The sequence below is a fragment of the Triticum aestivum genome, chromosome 2B (assembly GCF_018294505.1).
Source record: "Triticum aestivum cultivar Chinese Spring chromosome 2B, IWGSC CS RefSeq v2.1, whole genome shotgun sequence".
Lineage (NCBI taxonomy): Eukaryota > Viridiplantae > Streptophyta > Magnoliopsida > Poales > Poaceae > Triticum > Triticum aestivum.
Window position 1 is genome coordinate 804806641 of NC_057798.1, and position 14526 is coordinate 804821166.

Sequence of the window (14526 nt, forward strand, 5' to 3'; positions counted from 1 at the left end):
TTTCGTGCAAGAAAAGGAATTTGAAAAAAAAAATTCTTGTGCAAAAGCGAAGAAAGACCAGTGAAAACAAAAAAGTCAAAAAACTCGTTTAAAAAATCAAAAACGCGTGCAGAAAAATAAAAAAACAAACACGCTCTCAGCCTATCCCAGATAATTGTTGGAAGTCTTTAAAGGAGCGCCAATTAGTTGCTCCCGCTCTGGAGAGTCGCTCACGCCAGCCCACGCGCGCCACAAGAGAGCTCGGCAGGCTCAGCAGTGTAAGTAAAGGCCGTCCGTCGCGGAGGCCAGCCCACCAGATGCCGGCCTATATAGAATAGGTTACGCAAATCGACTGACGAACGCGCGCGCTAGAAGAAGGCGGGAACCCGAGAATACGCGTCCGCCCGCGCCCACCCACGCGCGCCCCACGTGTTCGACGAAACACCCAACCCGACCCCGATTTGGAAGTGACCTCTTCTTTCCATATAAAGCTGAGCTACCTCAGCCGCCAATCCAATCGAATCCGCCCGCCCAGATCCCCCTTGCTCTGTTCCCACTGCCGCCGCCGGAGCCGCCGCGATGTCGACGCCGACGCCGGCGCTGCTGCCCGACGAGGGCATGGCGAGGGTGCGCCGCAAGAAGGACTTCCGCCACATGGAGCGCGTCGACGGCCGCATGCTCAACAACCTCCAGGACCTCGAGCTCCACGCCAACGTCTTCTCCCCCGACGAGCAGGCCAAGATCGTCGCCTGCGTCCTCGACCTCCAGGACCAAGGCCGCCGCGGCCGCCTCCGAGGTACCTACCAACACTTCCCCGATGAATCAAGCAATCAATTCCTTCTTCCTCCCCCGATCTTGATCTGACGAGCTCGGTTCTTCTCCGGCGCGCGCGCGTGCAGAGCGGACCTACTCGGAGCCGCGCAAGTGGATGCGGGGCAAGGGCCGGGCGACGATCCAGTTCGGCTGCTGCTACAACTACGCCGCCGACCGGGACGGCAACCCGCCGGGCATCGTGCGGGACGAGGCCGTCGACCCGCTCCCCCCGCTCCTCGCCGCCATGGCGCGCCGCCTCGTGCTCTGGCGCGTGCTCCCGCCCTCCTGCGTCCCCGACAGCTGCATCGTCAACGTCTACGACGTCGACGACTGCATCCCGCCGCACGTCGACCACCACGACTTCCTCCGCCCCTTCTGCACCGCCTCCTTCCTCGCCGAGGCCCCCATCCTCTTCGGCAGGGACATGAGGGCCGTCGCCCCCGGGGAGTTCTCCGCCGCCGCCTCCATCCCGCTGCCCGTGGGGTCGGTCCTCGTGCTCAACGGCAATGGCGCCGACGTCGCCAAGCACTGCGTCCCCGCCGTGCCGGCCAAGAGGATCTCCATCACGTTCAGGAAGATGGACGCCTCCAAGGTCCCGTACGGCTTCCGGCCTGACCCGCTGCTGCAGAGCCTCGCGGCTGCTGCCGTCCGGCCGGCGATGACGGCGGCGAGCGCGCCCCCGAACAGAGCGGCCTGGGAGCAGAGCAATGGCGAGGCGGCCAAGCATGCGACACCTCAGGCTCAGCGGCAGCAACCGGCGGCGCCTCTGTACCAGGCTGCTGCTGCTGTCAGGGCGGGACAGACACAGTCACAGAGCCCCGGCGGCGGAGTGCCTTTCAGCCTCTCCACCGACGAGTTCCCGGCTCTTGGTGCCTCGCCGGCCAGCGGACGACGGCCGGGAAGGAGATAAAGAACTCAATTTTTTGAAAGATGATGAGTTGAGAGATACTGTACTTCAGTTTGTTGGAGCTCATGTATTAACAACAACATTCATTCATTCATTCATCCGATGTATTGCTAGTTTACTACTACCACTCATCATAGGTTAAAGAAAGAAAGAAAACTTGATATTAGTATACACTGATGATGATGATCTATTCTGATAGCGTTGGTTTGATGATCAACTACAATTCGTGGCTCGTGAAATTTCAAAGATGGCACTATCAAATGACCGGTGATAGCCAAATACTAATAGTGATTTACTACGCATTTTCTTTTTACCACTATGTTCAGTAAATTTTTCAGTTTTGTCTCATAAATAAAGTTTAAACATCAAGAACAGATGTATTCCTCGATTCAACTCACTGCGGCATGCATCTCTAACACAGACCCTCAAACTGTCTGCAACTGTTCGAACTGGGCGGTTCAAAACTAAGGGTTGGGGCTTTGTGGGCGTTCAAACCTCTGCCACATACGCAACGGACACCCCGGATCCACCCAAAACCTCTCCCGCGCCCGCGTCCTCTCCCATGTCAAGCGGTTGCCGCGCATTTATGCCAGCCCGTGGCGTAACTGGACGCGGCAGGATGGCTATCTACCACATTCACACTGGCTGCCTGGAGGCATGAAAACATACGTGTTGGAGAAACCCACTCTGACGCCTGCTTGCCTTTGTCGGTGCCCGCTATTTTATAGGCACAATCCGCGCTGCACCCCCTTCGCTTCCGCTCCTCACACCACATCCGTCATGAAGCTCTATAGTGACGTGGGATAACCTTACGACGGAGCAAAAACACTATCTCTCGACTGATCTGGTATAATGACCAACTCTAATCAGTGCTTCGTCAAGTTTCTAAGATAGACAATCAAAGGAGTGGGTTCAATTTCAATTCTATCGGGTTAACAACGTTATCAACAGTAATGAGATATCCTCTTAGCACTCTGTTGAGTTTTATTTTATTTTCAGCTTCGTCGGCAGAAATAAGTTTAAACAGCAAGTAGAGGCAAAAAGAAAATTAATGATCTCATGTGGACTTGAGAAATAAAATCTGAACTACAGAGAAGATTGCTGTGCCTTGGAAGAAATATTTGTTGAAAATCAGGTCATCAGAATCTGCTGCCTGCCTAATCCTCCTCTCATGTCGATTTCGGCCACTGCCGTGGTATCACACCATTCTCCATTCAGCTACTTCTACTAGGTATATATTTTCCATTCAGCATTTTTTATATTGAAAAAAAGTTGACCTGCAGCCATCAAGCACACAAGTGTTGAACCAACGTCTTGCCAACATGAACAAATAAAGTATTATAGTTGAGATCATCTCCATACCACCTATTGCTGGTTCGTTTGGAAAACAAAAATTGAGTACACCACGAAGTACCAAATTTCAAATTACAGGCTACAACATTGTGCACAACAAGAAGGCTAAACCAATATCGATTATGACGCGCTCGTGGTGTTGTAAGCCATGTCCGCGGACGACGTGTCCATGTCATTCAAGCCCAGCTCCTCATTTTGCTCCCAGCTCCTCTCATACTCCTCGACTGCAATTCAATTCACAGACAAGCAGGTACTGGAATATTAATAATTATTTTTCGGCAATTCAAAGCAAATGGCTAAATCATAGAGTATAGGAAAAACAAAACAAAAAAGTTTGCAACGAGCAATATCATTTCTTGCTAGTTGTTTGTCATCTTACTTGTTAGCTGTTTGTCATCTTCTAGCGAATCTGTCGCTGGAGCAATAAACGAAGCCGCCAATGCGTCATCAAGTATTAAAGTCCATGGCTCTTCTAGATTCAGAAGCTGAAATACACAGATACATATTAAAATATGTATGTAACAGATTGAAAGAAATTATAAACTGATTAACACATCGTATCCTTCAATACCTATGCTGAAAAGGGACACCCAAAACAGCAGGTTATTTTCCACATGCTAATAATTACATTCAATTCCGGACAGTAATTTAAAAAATAATGGTTTGCTCCATGTTTACCAAGAAAACAACGCCGCCAGACAGCCCAGACTTTAACAAGTACTCCCTCCGTTCCCAAATACTTGTCTTTCTAGGCATTTCAAATGGACTCAACATACGGATGTATGTAGACATATTTTAAAATGTAGATTCACTCATTTTGCGCTGTATGTAGTCACTTGTTGAAATCTCTAGAAAGACAAGTATTTAGGAACGGAGGGAGTATAACTTTGCTCAAGAACTGATGTGTGCTTTATAATATTCTGAAGATTAGGTGAAATAGAACCTTTGCTACAGCGACAATGTTCAACATATCAAAAGGAAAAAATACCCACCTTTGCTAATCTCTCTGTGAAACCATCCCATTTCTTCTTCTTCCATTCATATGTGCTGTCACCCAACTGGAATCCATGAACTCGCTCCAGTGCTGTAAGCCCAAAAAGATGCATCTATTTGAGTTTCAGGAGAAAATAAGTTTGTACCCATAACGATTACGTCGTATTGTGGTGTAGGAATACTTCACATCGACATAAGTTAAACAAATTCTGTTGGAACACAAAAGCTTCCACAAACTTTACCTTTTTTTTTAAACTTGCTCTAAATCTAACGTAGAATCATAACAACTGAAAGTGCAGAGAGTAACAAACATATACGTGCCACAATTTTCTTCGAGTAAATACTTGCCTGGTCATACTAGTAAGTTGTTAACAAAAGAGATGGGTCCACATCTAGCTATGAGAGGAACATCAACTATGCAACTCACCTTCAAGATACTTCCATCTTATATAATAAGCTAAAAAAATACTGGCCGACACACCTTTAACTTGAATTAGCATGGCTCTTGCAGTAAATTTTGGTCCCATAAACAGAGGAAGCATGAGTATATAAGTGTAGCGAACATACCCTCGCATATTTTCACAATTAAACCTTCAACTGTTGTCACAATGCCACCCAGTGTTCCGCTTGACAGCTCTAACTCAAGTTCAGGTACACTAACTGCTGCCGAATCTGACTGAAAAAATTAAGAGGTTTGAATCAACTAAGTTACATAGCAGATATTGCTCCAAACAAACCAGTATTGCAACACAAGTCTGAATATTCTTTTTTGGTTTTGCTAAGTAATGGATAATGGTGCCTATTCTATTAATCCATTTTGGCATGACAAAACTGCAGTAAGATTCAACCCAAGACACATCATGCACAAGTATCACCAAGTTAGCCTGTTTTCACTCGCTAAAGACTCCAGGGAAGCTAGAGTCAAGTCCAAAATGGCTGATTCATAAATGAATACCTACCAGTTTAGTTCAAGAAGAAAATTACGACTTTACGAGGGATAAGACCCAAAGAAGTAACACTAACGTACAATCATTCATCCAATGCAGAGATAGGAAAACTAAGAGATCTGCATGAGAGACAGAGAGAGAGAAAGAGAGAGTAAATTCCTAACCTTTATGACATCACGACTAAGATCTTTTACATTTTTCACAAGCAGTGTTGTTTTCTTTCCTTTGGCTGGGATTTCACCACCAGGCTTCAACTGGTTAACGAGACAGTGGCATTTTTTAGTTCAGAAGTGTGACCAAGTACAACACTGGTAAATCCAGTTCTTTCTCATATGGAAAGAAAACCATCAAATATGACACTGGAGCTGACCTCTGAGTTGCGATAGCCACACGCATCACATGATGTAGCCATAACAATCACCTGTCGAAAATATGGGATTTCTACCAAAGGTCAAGGATCAGACACTAGTAAATACTGATTACTTGCAGCACTGCACCTCCATATAGTAGGATTGATCACATAAACAAAGCTAGCAGAACCAAAACACTACAGTCTATTTCTGATATTGAATTTAAGGTGGAAAGGATACTTGTAGAAAAGAATCGTGTGACACACTCAGTAGCACAGGCCGCACATGTTGATGGTAAAGTATCAACCTGCCCAAGTAAATTTTGTAAGGCATAAGAGATCTTAATTGTTGATATGATTATTAGGCGACTGACAGATGTACCTCTTCTGGTGCTGAATATCTACACAGTGCTGCAGTAATTTCATCAGAGTTTCCCTGAGCTATAGCACGGCGGCCTGCAACAGCTCCAACTGAACCATGTGGAATCCTTTGCGGCCCACCAGAGTTTCCTTCCACTGTTGAAGCATCCTGAGAAGAGTCTCCAGATTCTCTGGTTGGTTCAGCAAGAAAACCGAGTGCTGCTTGTTGTTCATATGTCCTCTCATAGAATCTCAAAGATAACAAAGGATCTGATGAAGGTGCATTCCTGTTGATATACGCAGATAGATCAACATATGTTCAATTGCAAGTACTTAATGCGTGTGTGGAGCTATCAGCTATGTGCACCATAAGCCACTCAAACTACTACAGGTTGTGCAGTATGCTGAATGAAGATAAAAACTCTGTACTCTTGCAAAAGTCGATTTCCCTACCCTGAACTCTAAAAATCATTTGAATTGCAACCCTGAAATATGAAAGCAATTAACTCCACACGCCTCGGTTGACTACACGGATTTTTTGGCTGACATGTGTGATACATGTTTTGTTTAGTTGATGTGGTGCCTATATGGGAAATGTAGAAAACAGTGCAATTTGTACATCCCATAATTTATTTACGGATTAGTTGAAATTCATAGTTAATATATAATAATACAAATTTACAGTTTTAACCACACATGCCTTGCCCATATTTCCTTGGATATCATTCACATTTTTCTGATATTAGTATTATCTTTACTTTTACCACCGTTTCTATTATTTGATGAGAAAGAAGAAACAAATGTAGTTTGAAGTACAGATATGCTTAGAAGTTGGAATAATTCTTTCATGGCAAAGCAATTTCAAGATTCCAAGTATTATCATCTCAAATAATATGAACTCTGAGGGCTACAAAACACTTACGGGTTCTCGATAAAGCTGTTACCAGAAGCATCATCAAGAATAAAGGTAAAATCAGCTTCCCCTGATCCAAGAGATCTCAATTTTACTAAGAACTGTTCAATAGCTTCAGCCTTTTGAGGATCCACTTTCTGCAGGTACCAAAAGACAATTAGTGTGTATCACTAGGTGGCTCAATTGTAATTCAAAAACTCAGCAGACAAGCCACACGCTTCACCTTTCTTTCATCCTGAAGTGCTTGCAACTCACTAACAGCTCGCATAATGCTCCCTTCCACCTAATACACGACAAAAAAACTAAGTAAACTAACAATAAAAGAAAATAATTTAGAAGGAACAATCTCCCCAGAATCATATACAGAAAAGGATGAAGCGTACTGTTGAAAGTGTTCCACGTTGAGCTTCTGGAGGGATCTCAAAGTCTAGTTCTGGAATCTGCATATAAGTCAAAGTGTAAAAGTACATAAAACACAGTGAATATGTGTATAGCACAAATGAATTAACAAGTGCACGGATCAGCATTACCTTAATAGTTGCTGAATCAGATTTCACAACTTGCCGGTTCAGTATCTGTGCCAAAACAGCTTGTCAGTGACATGAATATGGATAGGAAGCCGAATGCACGTGGATTTAAACGTGAACTGAGGCTCACAACTGTTAGTGCGGTGAGGTATGGAAGAAGGTGGTTCAGTGATAGAGATCACAGCAATAATAACACATCACAAGTAAAAATAAGTATCAGCGCAAGATAAACACAGATAATAGTGAATAATACAGTGAACCTATATAATCCATTAACATAAATGTGTTGGCAATTAACTGATGAACTGGGGCACGTTGCAGCGAATAACATATGAAATACAACAGCAAACAACTTTTCAGGTGCAAGTTGTAACATTAAAACAATGCAACATTTCAATCATTCGGAGGAGTCACCAGAAAACTGATGTTACAACCTATCAAACAAGATCATGTTTTGTGGTTGGAATAGACAAGTATGTGAGATGTAAGTGTTGGAAATCTATCAAAATGAAGCGATGCTCTTAAACCAACTTCACAAATTTTCTGCAATGAGAAATTGAAAATGTGCCATGGGTAAAGTTGATCTGGTTGCTCTATGGACCTGGTGCCCATGATGCTCAGGCTTATCTTGATGGAAGAATGTCATTGGCGTTTAAGATATCAACCACAGTATTACTCACTAAATCCCAAGTGATAGAGCTTCTATCTTGCTTCGGAAAGATTTTTGGTCCAACCGAGAGATATTAGCTGACAAGTTTAACTGCCTATTTTTTCGCCCTCAATCAAGATGCCACAGTTCAAGGATCCACTTTCTGCAGCTACAACTTATATTATTTGTTTGAAAGAGTACCATCAGACCTAGCCCTGAGAAGTATTTGGAAATCTAATTGTTTAATAAAAGTGAAGGTGGTTACTCCACCTGAACACGAGGGGTATGATGCTCCATTGACAGTGGCAGCTTGATTCATGGTCGCAAGTGTGATCATTTTTCTGGCTGTGATTTTGCGTGGAATTTCTAAGCATTCATTAGGACCTTCACAGGCCAATTGCCCCATGCCTCGGTTCTGCTTCGCACCACTTTTTGGCCTTTGTTTCGTGGACATAGTACCAACGTACCATGCGCCTCCTGGAATATTTGGAAGGAAAGGAGCGGGTTCATCTTTCAAGGACAGCAGCCCTCATTGGCTTGCTGGAAAGTTCACTTTCAAACTAACCTACAGCTTAGCCATTGAGTGAACAGTGAAGACATGTTTGGTAGTTTAGCTCAACCTTTACTTGACTGGTTGATTAATCTGTTTGTTTAAGTTCCTTTTCCTTTGTTCTCTCTTGTATCCACCTTGGATACAAACCGTTTGTAAGATACTACTAATTTCTTTACAAAATCTACACCCTACGGTATCTCAGTCGACAAACAGAAAAGAGAAGAAAGAGATACTACCTCAGGCTGCCCCTTGGGGACTTTCAACGTGTAGCAGCATCCCTTGGGCTGGAGCTGTCCAGCAAACTGAATCTCATTGTTCCTAGCACACAGGTAGACCAGCATTAGACTTCACAGTAAAAAATCCAACAATTCTACACTTGTGCCGCGACGCGGACGCTGCGTTACCTTTCGCTGCAGTGTGGGCACTCGAAAGCCATCAGAACAACCTGCAGATATTTACAGAGGCAATTTCAGCACCTATCCCGAATCAGAACAGGCAGCTTTCTCCAAAGATACAGATACAGAGAGAAGAGTAGTAGCTCCGGCTCACCTCCCGGAAGTGCGGGATTAGAGTCAGCAGTATCCTCGTCGTGCCCTGATAACCACAGCAAATCACAATTGACAAACGTCAGCCAGCCCCTGAGGAACCTCCGGCACGATCCGGCCTTGGAACACGGTGCAGAGAGCAGAGAGGAAAGCGAGGGCAAAAAAGGGTGGAGAGGCTCTCACGTTCTCGCCGCAGCGCATGCAGAGGGACTCGACGACGTGGAGCGGCGCGTCGCGCGCACCGTCATCGCCCGCCGACTCCGCCGCGGAGCGGATGTCCATCACCACGCCCCTGTCCTCGCCGGAGCTCGCCATGGCGTGGCGTGGGGCGGGGAGGTCCGTGCGGGCTGGGCTGCTCGCGGAAGAACGGAGCTTTCGGAAGCTCGCTGGTCGGCGGAGACCACCGGCACGGGCGGCGGCAGGAGGGCGTGAGCGGCGGCGGCGGCGGCGCGAACCCTGGGAGCAGGTTTTCGTCGCTGTGGAGGAGAAGGATTGGGTAGTTGGGCTGGGCAAGAAGCCGACCCAAATCCAGTAGAAGAAGTAGAGGACTCTGGACACAAGGAAAAAAACTGGGGAAAGATGGGCTGGACTAACGTGGAAAGAACCAGAATATGGGCCGAAAGTGTACATTCAACAATATCTAAGAGGTCGAGGAAACATCACGAGTTCCTCAAAAAATTTGGAAAGAGCATGAACAAGAAAAATAGTTTATGTATGAAAAAAAGTTCATGGAATTGGAATAATTTCATCTATTTTTTAAAAAAAATCAGCAAATTTGAGAAAAATTCATCGATCTTCCAAGAAAGTTCATTGACTTTAAAAGAAGATTATCAATTTTGAAAAACGTTCGTTGAATTTGAAAAAAAAAGCTCATCCAACATGAACAAAGTTCATTGAATCTTAAAAAAGTTCATCGATTTTTCAAAAAAGTTAACCAAAATTTCAAAAAACCTCATTGATTATGAAGAAAAGTTCATCAAATTTAAAAAAACATTCATCATTTTTTGAAAAAGTTCATCAAATTTGGAAAAGGTACGAAAATCTAAAAAAGTTCATGAATTAAACAAAATCTCATATTTTTAGAAAATTTCATCGATTCTTAAAAATCATCATTTTGAAAAAAGTTCACGAATTTTTATAAAACAATTTTTGATTTTGAGAAAACAAAATTGCGAAAATGAAAACAAATCGCGCAATTAGGGAAAGAAAAACTGAACAAAACTGTTTCAAAAAAAGAGAGAGAAAAATAGGGCTTCACCTTCACGACTAAGAATGAATAAAAGAATGTAAAGAATTCAATAGGCACGTGCAGTGGCGAGTCCAGTAGGTGGACTTCATAGGGCTCTAGCCTGCCCTCCCAAAAAAAAATGAATTTTTTACTATACTACTACTTTTCTCTGCTTAGTCTATCAGCGCAACAACAGGCAACAGCGCACATGAAGGACTGCCCAACCAAAGCAACGAAGCACGTAACGCACGCGTCCAGGCTTCCAGGCACACCGCACGCACTGCTCACGCTCTAGGTCGAGGGCTCCAGACCTAGCGTTGGTCGGCGTTGGGGCAGCCGGCGGCGGACCATGTTGCACAAAAATTCCAATAAATACTAGTACATGTTTTCAGTAGTATTCTACGAAAGTTTGAGCATATTTGGAGAAGGAGATTGTAGTCTTTACTGAAATTTTTCATAAATACTACCGTAACCCAATGCTACTCCCTCCGTCCCAAAATTTTTGTCTTAGATTTGTCTAAATATGGATGTATCTCCTTTTTTAGAAAAATCAAAAACAAGAATTTTGGGACGGAGGGAGTATTTAGCTAGGCAGATTCAAAATTTGGTTCGAAATTTAATATTTTCCATAAATTCCAGAAAAATCCCAATGAATACTACATGTTTCTAGTAGTAATCTGGGAAAATCTTAGCCAATTTGTACAAAAGAATGACCAGATGATGTTGTTTTCCTTCAAGTGATCGTTTCGTTTTTTTTCACCGTTAACTTTGAGCCTATACTGTCATGGCCTAGTGGTTGGGTGTTCAAATTCGTCGGATACACACCGGTTTTTTTGCAGTGTTTTAACCAAAAAAGCAAATGGACCAGCCCAAGCATGTAGGGGGTGTGCATGCCACGTTTACGAGGCCGGATTTGCCAAGTTCGGCATCAGATGCTCTTAGTAGAGAGAGAGAAAAATCAAGTCGTTGTGTGGCTTGGCCGGCGCGTGTGCATGCAGCTAGTGGTTGGTGGGTGTGTATTAGTCGTCTGTGTCCGGCTATTTAAGCCATGTACTTGCATCGTGTGAAGAGAAGGAACAAGAGAAAAGACAGGTGTGTGTGCCAAGAAAAATATTCTGCTTGTTCATCATCTTCTTCCACCTTGAGTCTGTGTGCGTGTGTTTCTGGGCATAGCCAACAGTACAGTACTACTACCTAGCTCTGCACTAACAGTAGACGATGACTGCGGCCCCGCACGTTGTGGTCATCGCCTTCCCCTTCGCCTCCCACGCAGTGAAGCTGTTCCGCCTAGCACGCACCCTCACTAGTAGAAAAGGGGCCAATGGTCCAGGTCGGTCCAGCCCATTAGTCCCGGTTCAATCCAGAACCGGGACCAATGGGGGCATTGGACCCGGTTCGTGAGCCCCGGGGCCGGCCGGGCCACGTGGGCCATTGGTCCCGGTTCATCTGGACCTTTTGGTCTCGGTTGGTGGGACAAATCAGGACCAATGGGCCTCGTTCCTGGCCCACCACCATTGGTCCCGGTTGGTCCCGGTTCATGCCACCAATCGGGACTAAAGGGTTGGTCCTCGTTGCGGCCAGAGTTTAGTCCCACCTCGCCAACCGAAAGGAATCAGACCGGTTTATAAGCCCCTCCCTCTCTGCCTTGTTGAGCTCCTCTCAAAATGAAAATAGATGCCCTTATACAGAGAATTTAACCTAAATTCATACTGAATTTCTCTGAAGTTAGTAGAAATTTATTATGAATTTAGGTTGAATTTTCTCTATAAGCGCATCTATGCTCATTTCTGAGTAGTTTTTTAATTAGCTTCAACCGGTAGCAATCCGTGTAAACTGCACTGCACACAGCACCGTGCAGTCTACCCTATTCCTCAAGGCTTGAAGCTAACCAACGTGCAGGTGAGCATTGAGCCTCTTCTTCATCGTCTATGCACTCAGGGCTTATAAATCGCTGCGAGTGCCTCTCGCTTGGCGAGGTGGGACTAATTAAAAACAGCTGCAGAAAGAGGTGCATTGGAATCGGTTGGTGGCACCAACCGGTAGCAATCCAGCTCTTTGGTCCCGGTTGGTGGCACCAACCGGGATGAATGACCCTCTTTTGTCCCGGTTGGAGCCACCAACCGGGACCAAAGGTCTTCGTTTCCCGCCCTTTGGGCTACCGAAAAGAGGTCTTTGGTCCCGGTTGGTGGCTCCAACCGGGACAAAAGAGTGTCATTTGTCCCGGTTGATGCCGCCAACCGGGACCAAAGCCTTTGCTATATAAGTAGCACTGCCGCCCCGCCCCGACTTCGATCTCTCCCGACGCCGCGCGCCGTCCCCTGCCGCCACCTCGCCGTCGCCGTCCCGCCCCGACGCCGTCGCCGCCCGCCCCGACGCCGTCGCCGCCCCGCCCCGCTGCCGTCGTCGCCCGCCCTGCCGCCCCGACGCCGTCGCCGCCCCGCCCCGACGTCGCCGCCCGCCCTGCTGCACCTCGCCGTCGCCGGCCGTGAGCAACTTTCTTTTATTTTTGTTAGATTTTTTTAGATTTTTTTGTATAGTTCATAGATTTTTTTTGTTAGATTAGGTTTGTAGTAATTTAGATATGTAGTTCATATTGTGTAATTTAGATTGTGTAATTAATTTGTTCATATTATGTTAGATTTTTTTTCTGTTAGTACATTTTTTTTGTTAGATTAGATGTGTAGTAATTTAGATATGTAGTTGATATTGTGTAATTTAGATTGTGTAATTAATTTGTTCATATTATGTTAGATTTTTTTTCTGTTAATAGATTTTTTGTTAGATTAGATGTGTAATAATTTAAATATGTAGTTCATTTTGTGTAATTTAGAATGCGTAATTAATTTGTTCATATTATGTTAGATTTTTTTCTGTTAATAGATTTTTTGGTGATATTATTGTTGAATATGCATGTTTGGTGATATTATTTTTGTTAGATCTTTTTGTTAAATTAGATGTGGTCTAATTTAGATATGTAGTTCATATTGTGTAATTTAGATTGTGTAATTAATTTGTTCATTTTTAGTAAGTATTATTTTATTTTATTTATAGTAAGTGCTTCATATATATATAGTTGAACTAGCTAGTTGATTTAATAAACTAATTTATTTTACTATATATAGAAGTAGTTTGTTTTTAGTAAGTAGTACTTTATTTATTTATAGTAAGTGCTTAATTAGTAGTTGAACTAGATGGTTGATTTAATTAATAAAACTACTTTATTTAACTATATATATAAGTAGTTCCCGCATCGACGCCGGTGATGCCTATCCCGCATCCTCGTCGTCGTCGACTCGGCGGTGGAGGCTTGCTTGATCAGGGCCATGTTCGGGACTGGGCTCCGCCGGGCTGGTATTGGGAGGTGCTACCTTCCGGGGGACGTAGGTTGGTGAGGAAGCAGCCCGTTGTTGACCCGATCCTTATTTGGTGGCGGTCGCGTGGGCCAGTGACGGTGCCGAGGCTTCCGGACACCGCGGAGGTGGTACATCACCGTGTCAGCGAGGAGGACAAGCACGTCCGTCGCTACATGGTTGCATTGGACGGCAGGTTCAACAATACCTGGCAGGTTTTTCAGGTTCGACAATAGCTATGATCCTGTGATGGTTCCTTATCTTTGGCTGTCCACCGTCCGCATCGATACCCGTCGGGCGCTACAGTTCTAGTTGTATTAGTGATGCTATATTAGTGATAATATTCGACGATGTACGGACACCAAGAGATGATGTACTTTTGCTTATAATTATTGAATGCATGCTAATTTGAATACTACTTTATTTTATGATTTGGTTTTGCTTATTTTATGATTTGGTTTTGCTTATTGAATGTTTATATTGGATAAGTTCTCTTTCATTCCCGTGTGCTAGACAATTTGGTGTAATAATGCACTCAGGAATGAAAGGAGGAGCTACGTACATCACTGATAGTCAACCCGTGATTAATAATCTAGTTTAATATTTGAATTATGAACATAGGCCGGAAATGTCGTACTCGGACGACGAAAACCGCCCGGGGGAGTGCGACTGGTGCCACGACGACCGAGGTATCTGCGACAGGTTCATTGAGCTGGACGAAGATCGGCGTTTCAGCATTAAGTTCGAGGAGACCTTCGATGTTCATACGGTACGCAACGACGACAATAATTTTTTTCGTAATTAATCATGACTTAAACTATTTTAATCATGACAATATTTTTCATCTTTTCCAATTCGACTAACTTATCCCATACTTTGCAAGACGCTATGTCTTGGAGAGGATGGGTTTTGAAGGCCCTTACGAACCGGGACTAATAGGTGTTTTTCTACTAGTGCCTAGCGGCGGCGGCGCCGGCGGCGACCTTCTCGTTCCTCTCCACCGCCAGCTCCCTCGCGCAGCTACAGGCGCAGGAGCAGAACGGACTCGCTGGTAACCTAC

General features: G+C 44.6%; 2 protein-coding genes across 2 annotated transcripts; one reads left to right on the forward strand and one right to left on the reverse strand.

Moving 5' to 3' along the window:
• Positions 1-476: 476 nt before the first annotated feature.
• On the forward strand, positions 477-1895 carry LOC123042933 (RNA demethylase ALKBH9B). The gene is made up of 2 exons (XM_044465280.1): positions 477-775; positions 879-1895. Exons 1-2 carry the CDS (start codon positions 559-561, stop codon positions 1700-1702), a joined length of 1041 nt encoding a protein of 346 aa, XP_044321215.1. The 5' UTR covers positions 477-558; the 3' UTR covers positions 1703-1895.
• Positions 1896-2998: 1103 nt separating this feature from the next.
• LOC123047574 (zinc finger protein zpr1) lies at positions 2999-9389 on the reverse strand. The gene is made up of 16 exons (XM_044471160.1): positions 9072-9389; positions 8893-8937; positions 8748-8788; positions 8580-8661; positions 7145-7189; positions 6998-7054; positions 6838-6897; positions 6624-6751; positions 5724-5988; positions 5583-5649; positions 5363-5433; positions 5157-5246; positions 4613-4721; positions 4045-4136; positions 3432-3537; positions 2999-3276 (listed from the first exon to the last, which is right to left on the reverse strand). Exons 1-16 carry the CDS (start codon positions 9201-9203, stop codon positions 3173-3175), a joined length of 1494 nt encoding a protein of 497 aa, XP_044327095.1. The 5' UTR covers positions 9204-9389; the 3' UTR covers positions 2999-3172.
• Positions 9390-14526: the final 5137 nt, after the last annotated feature.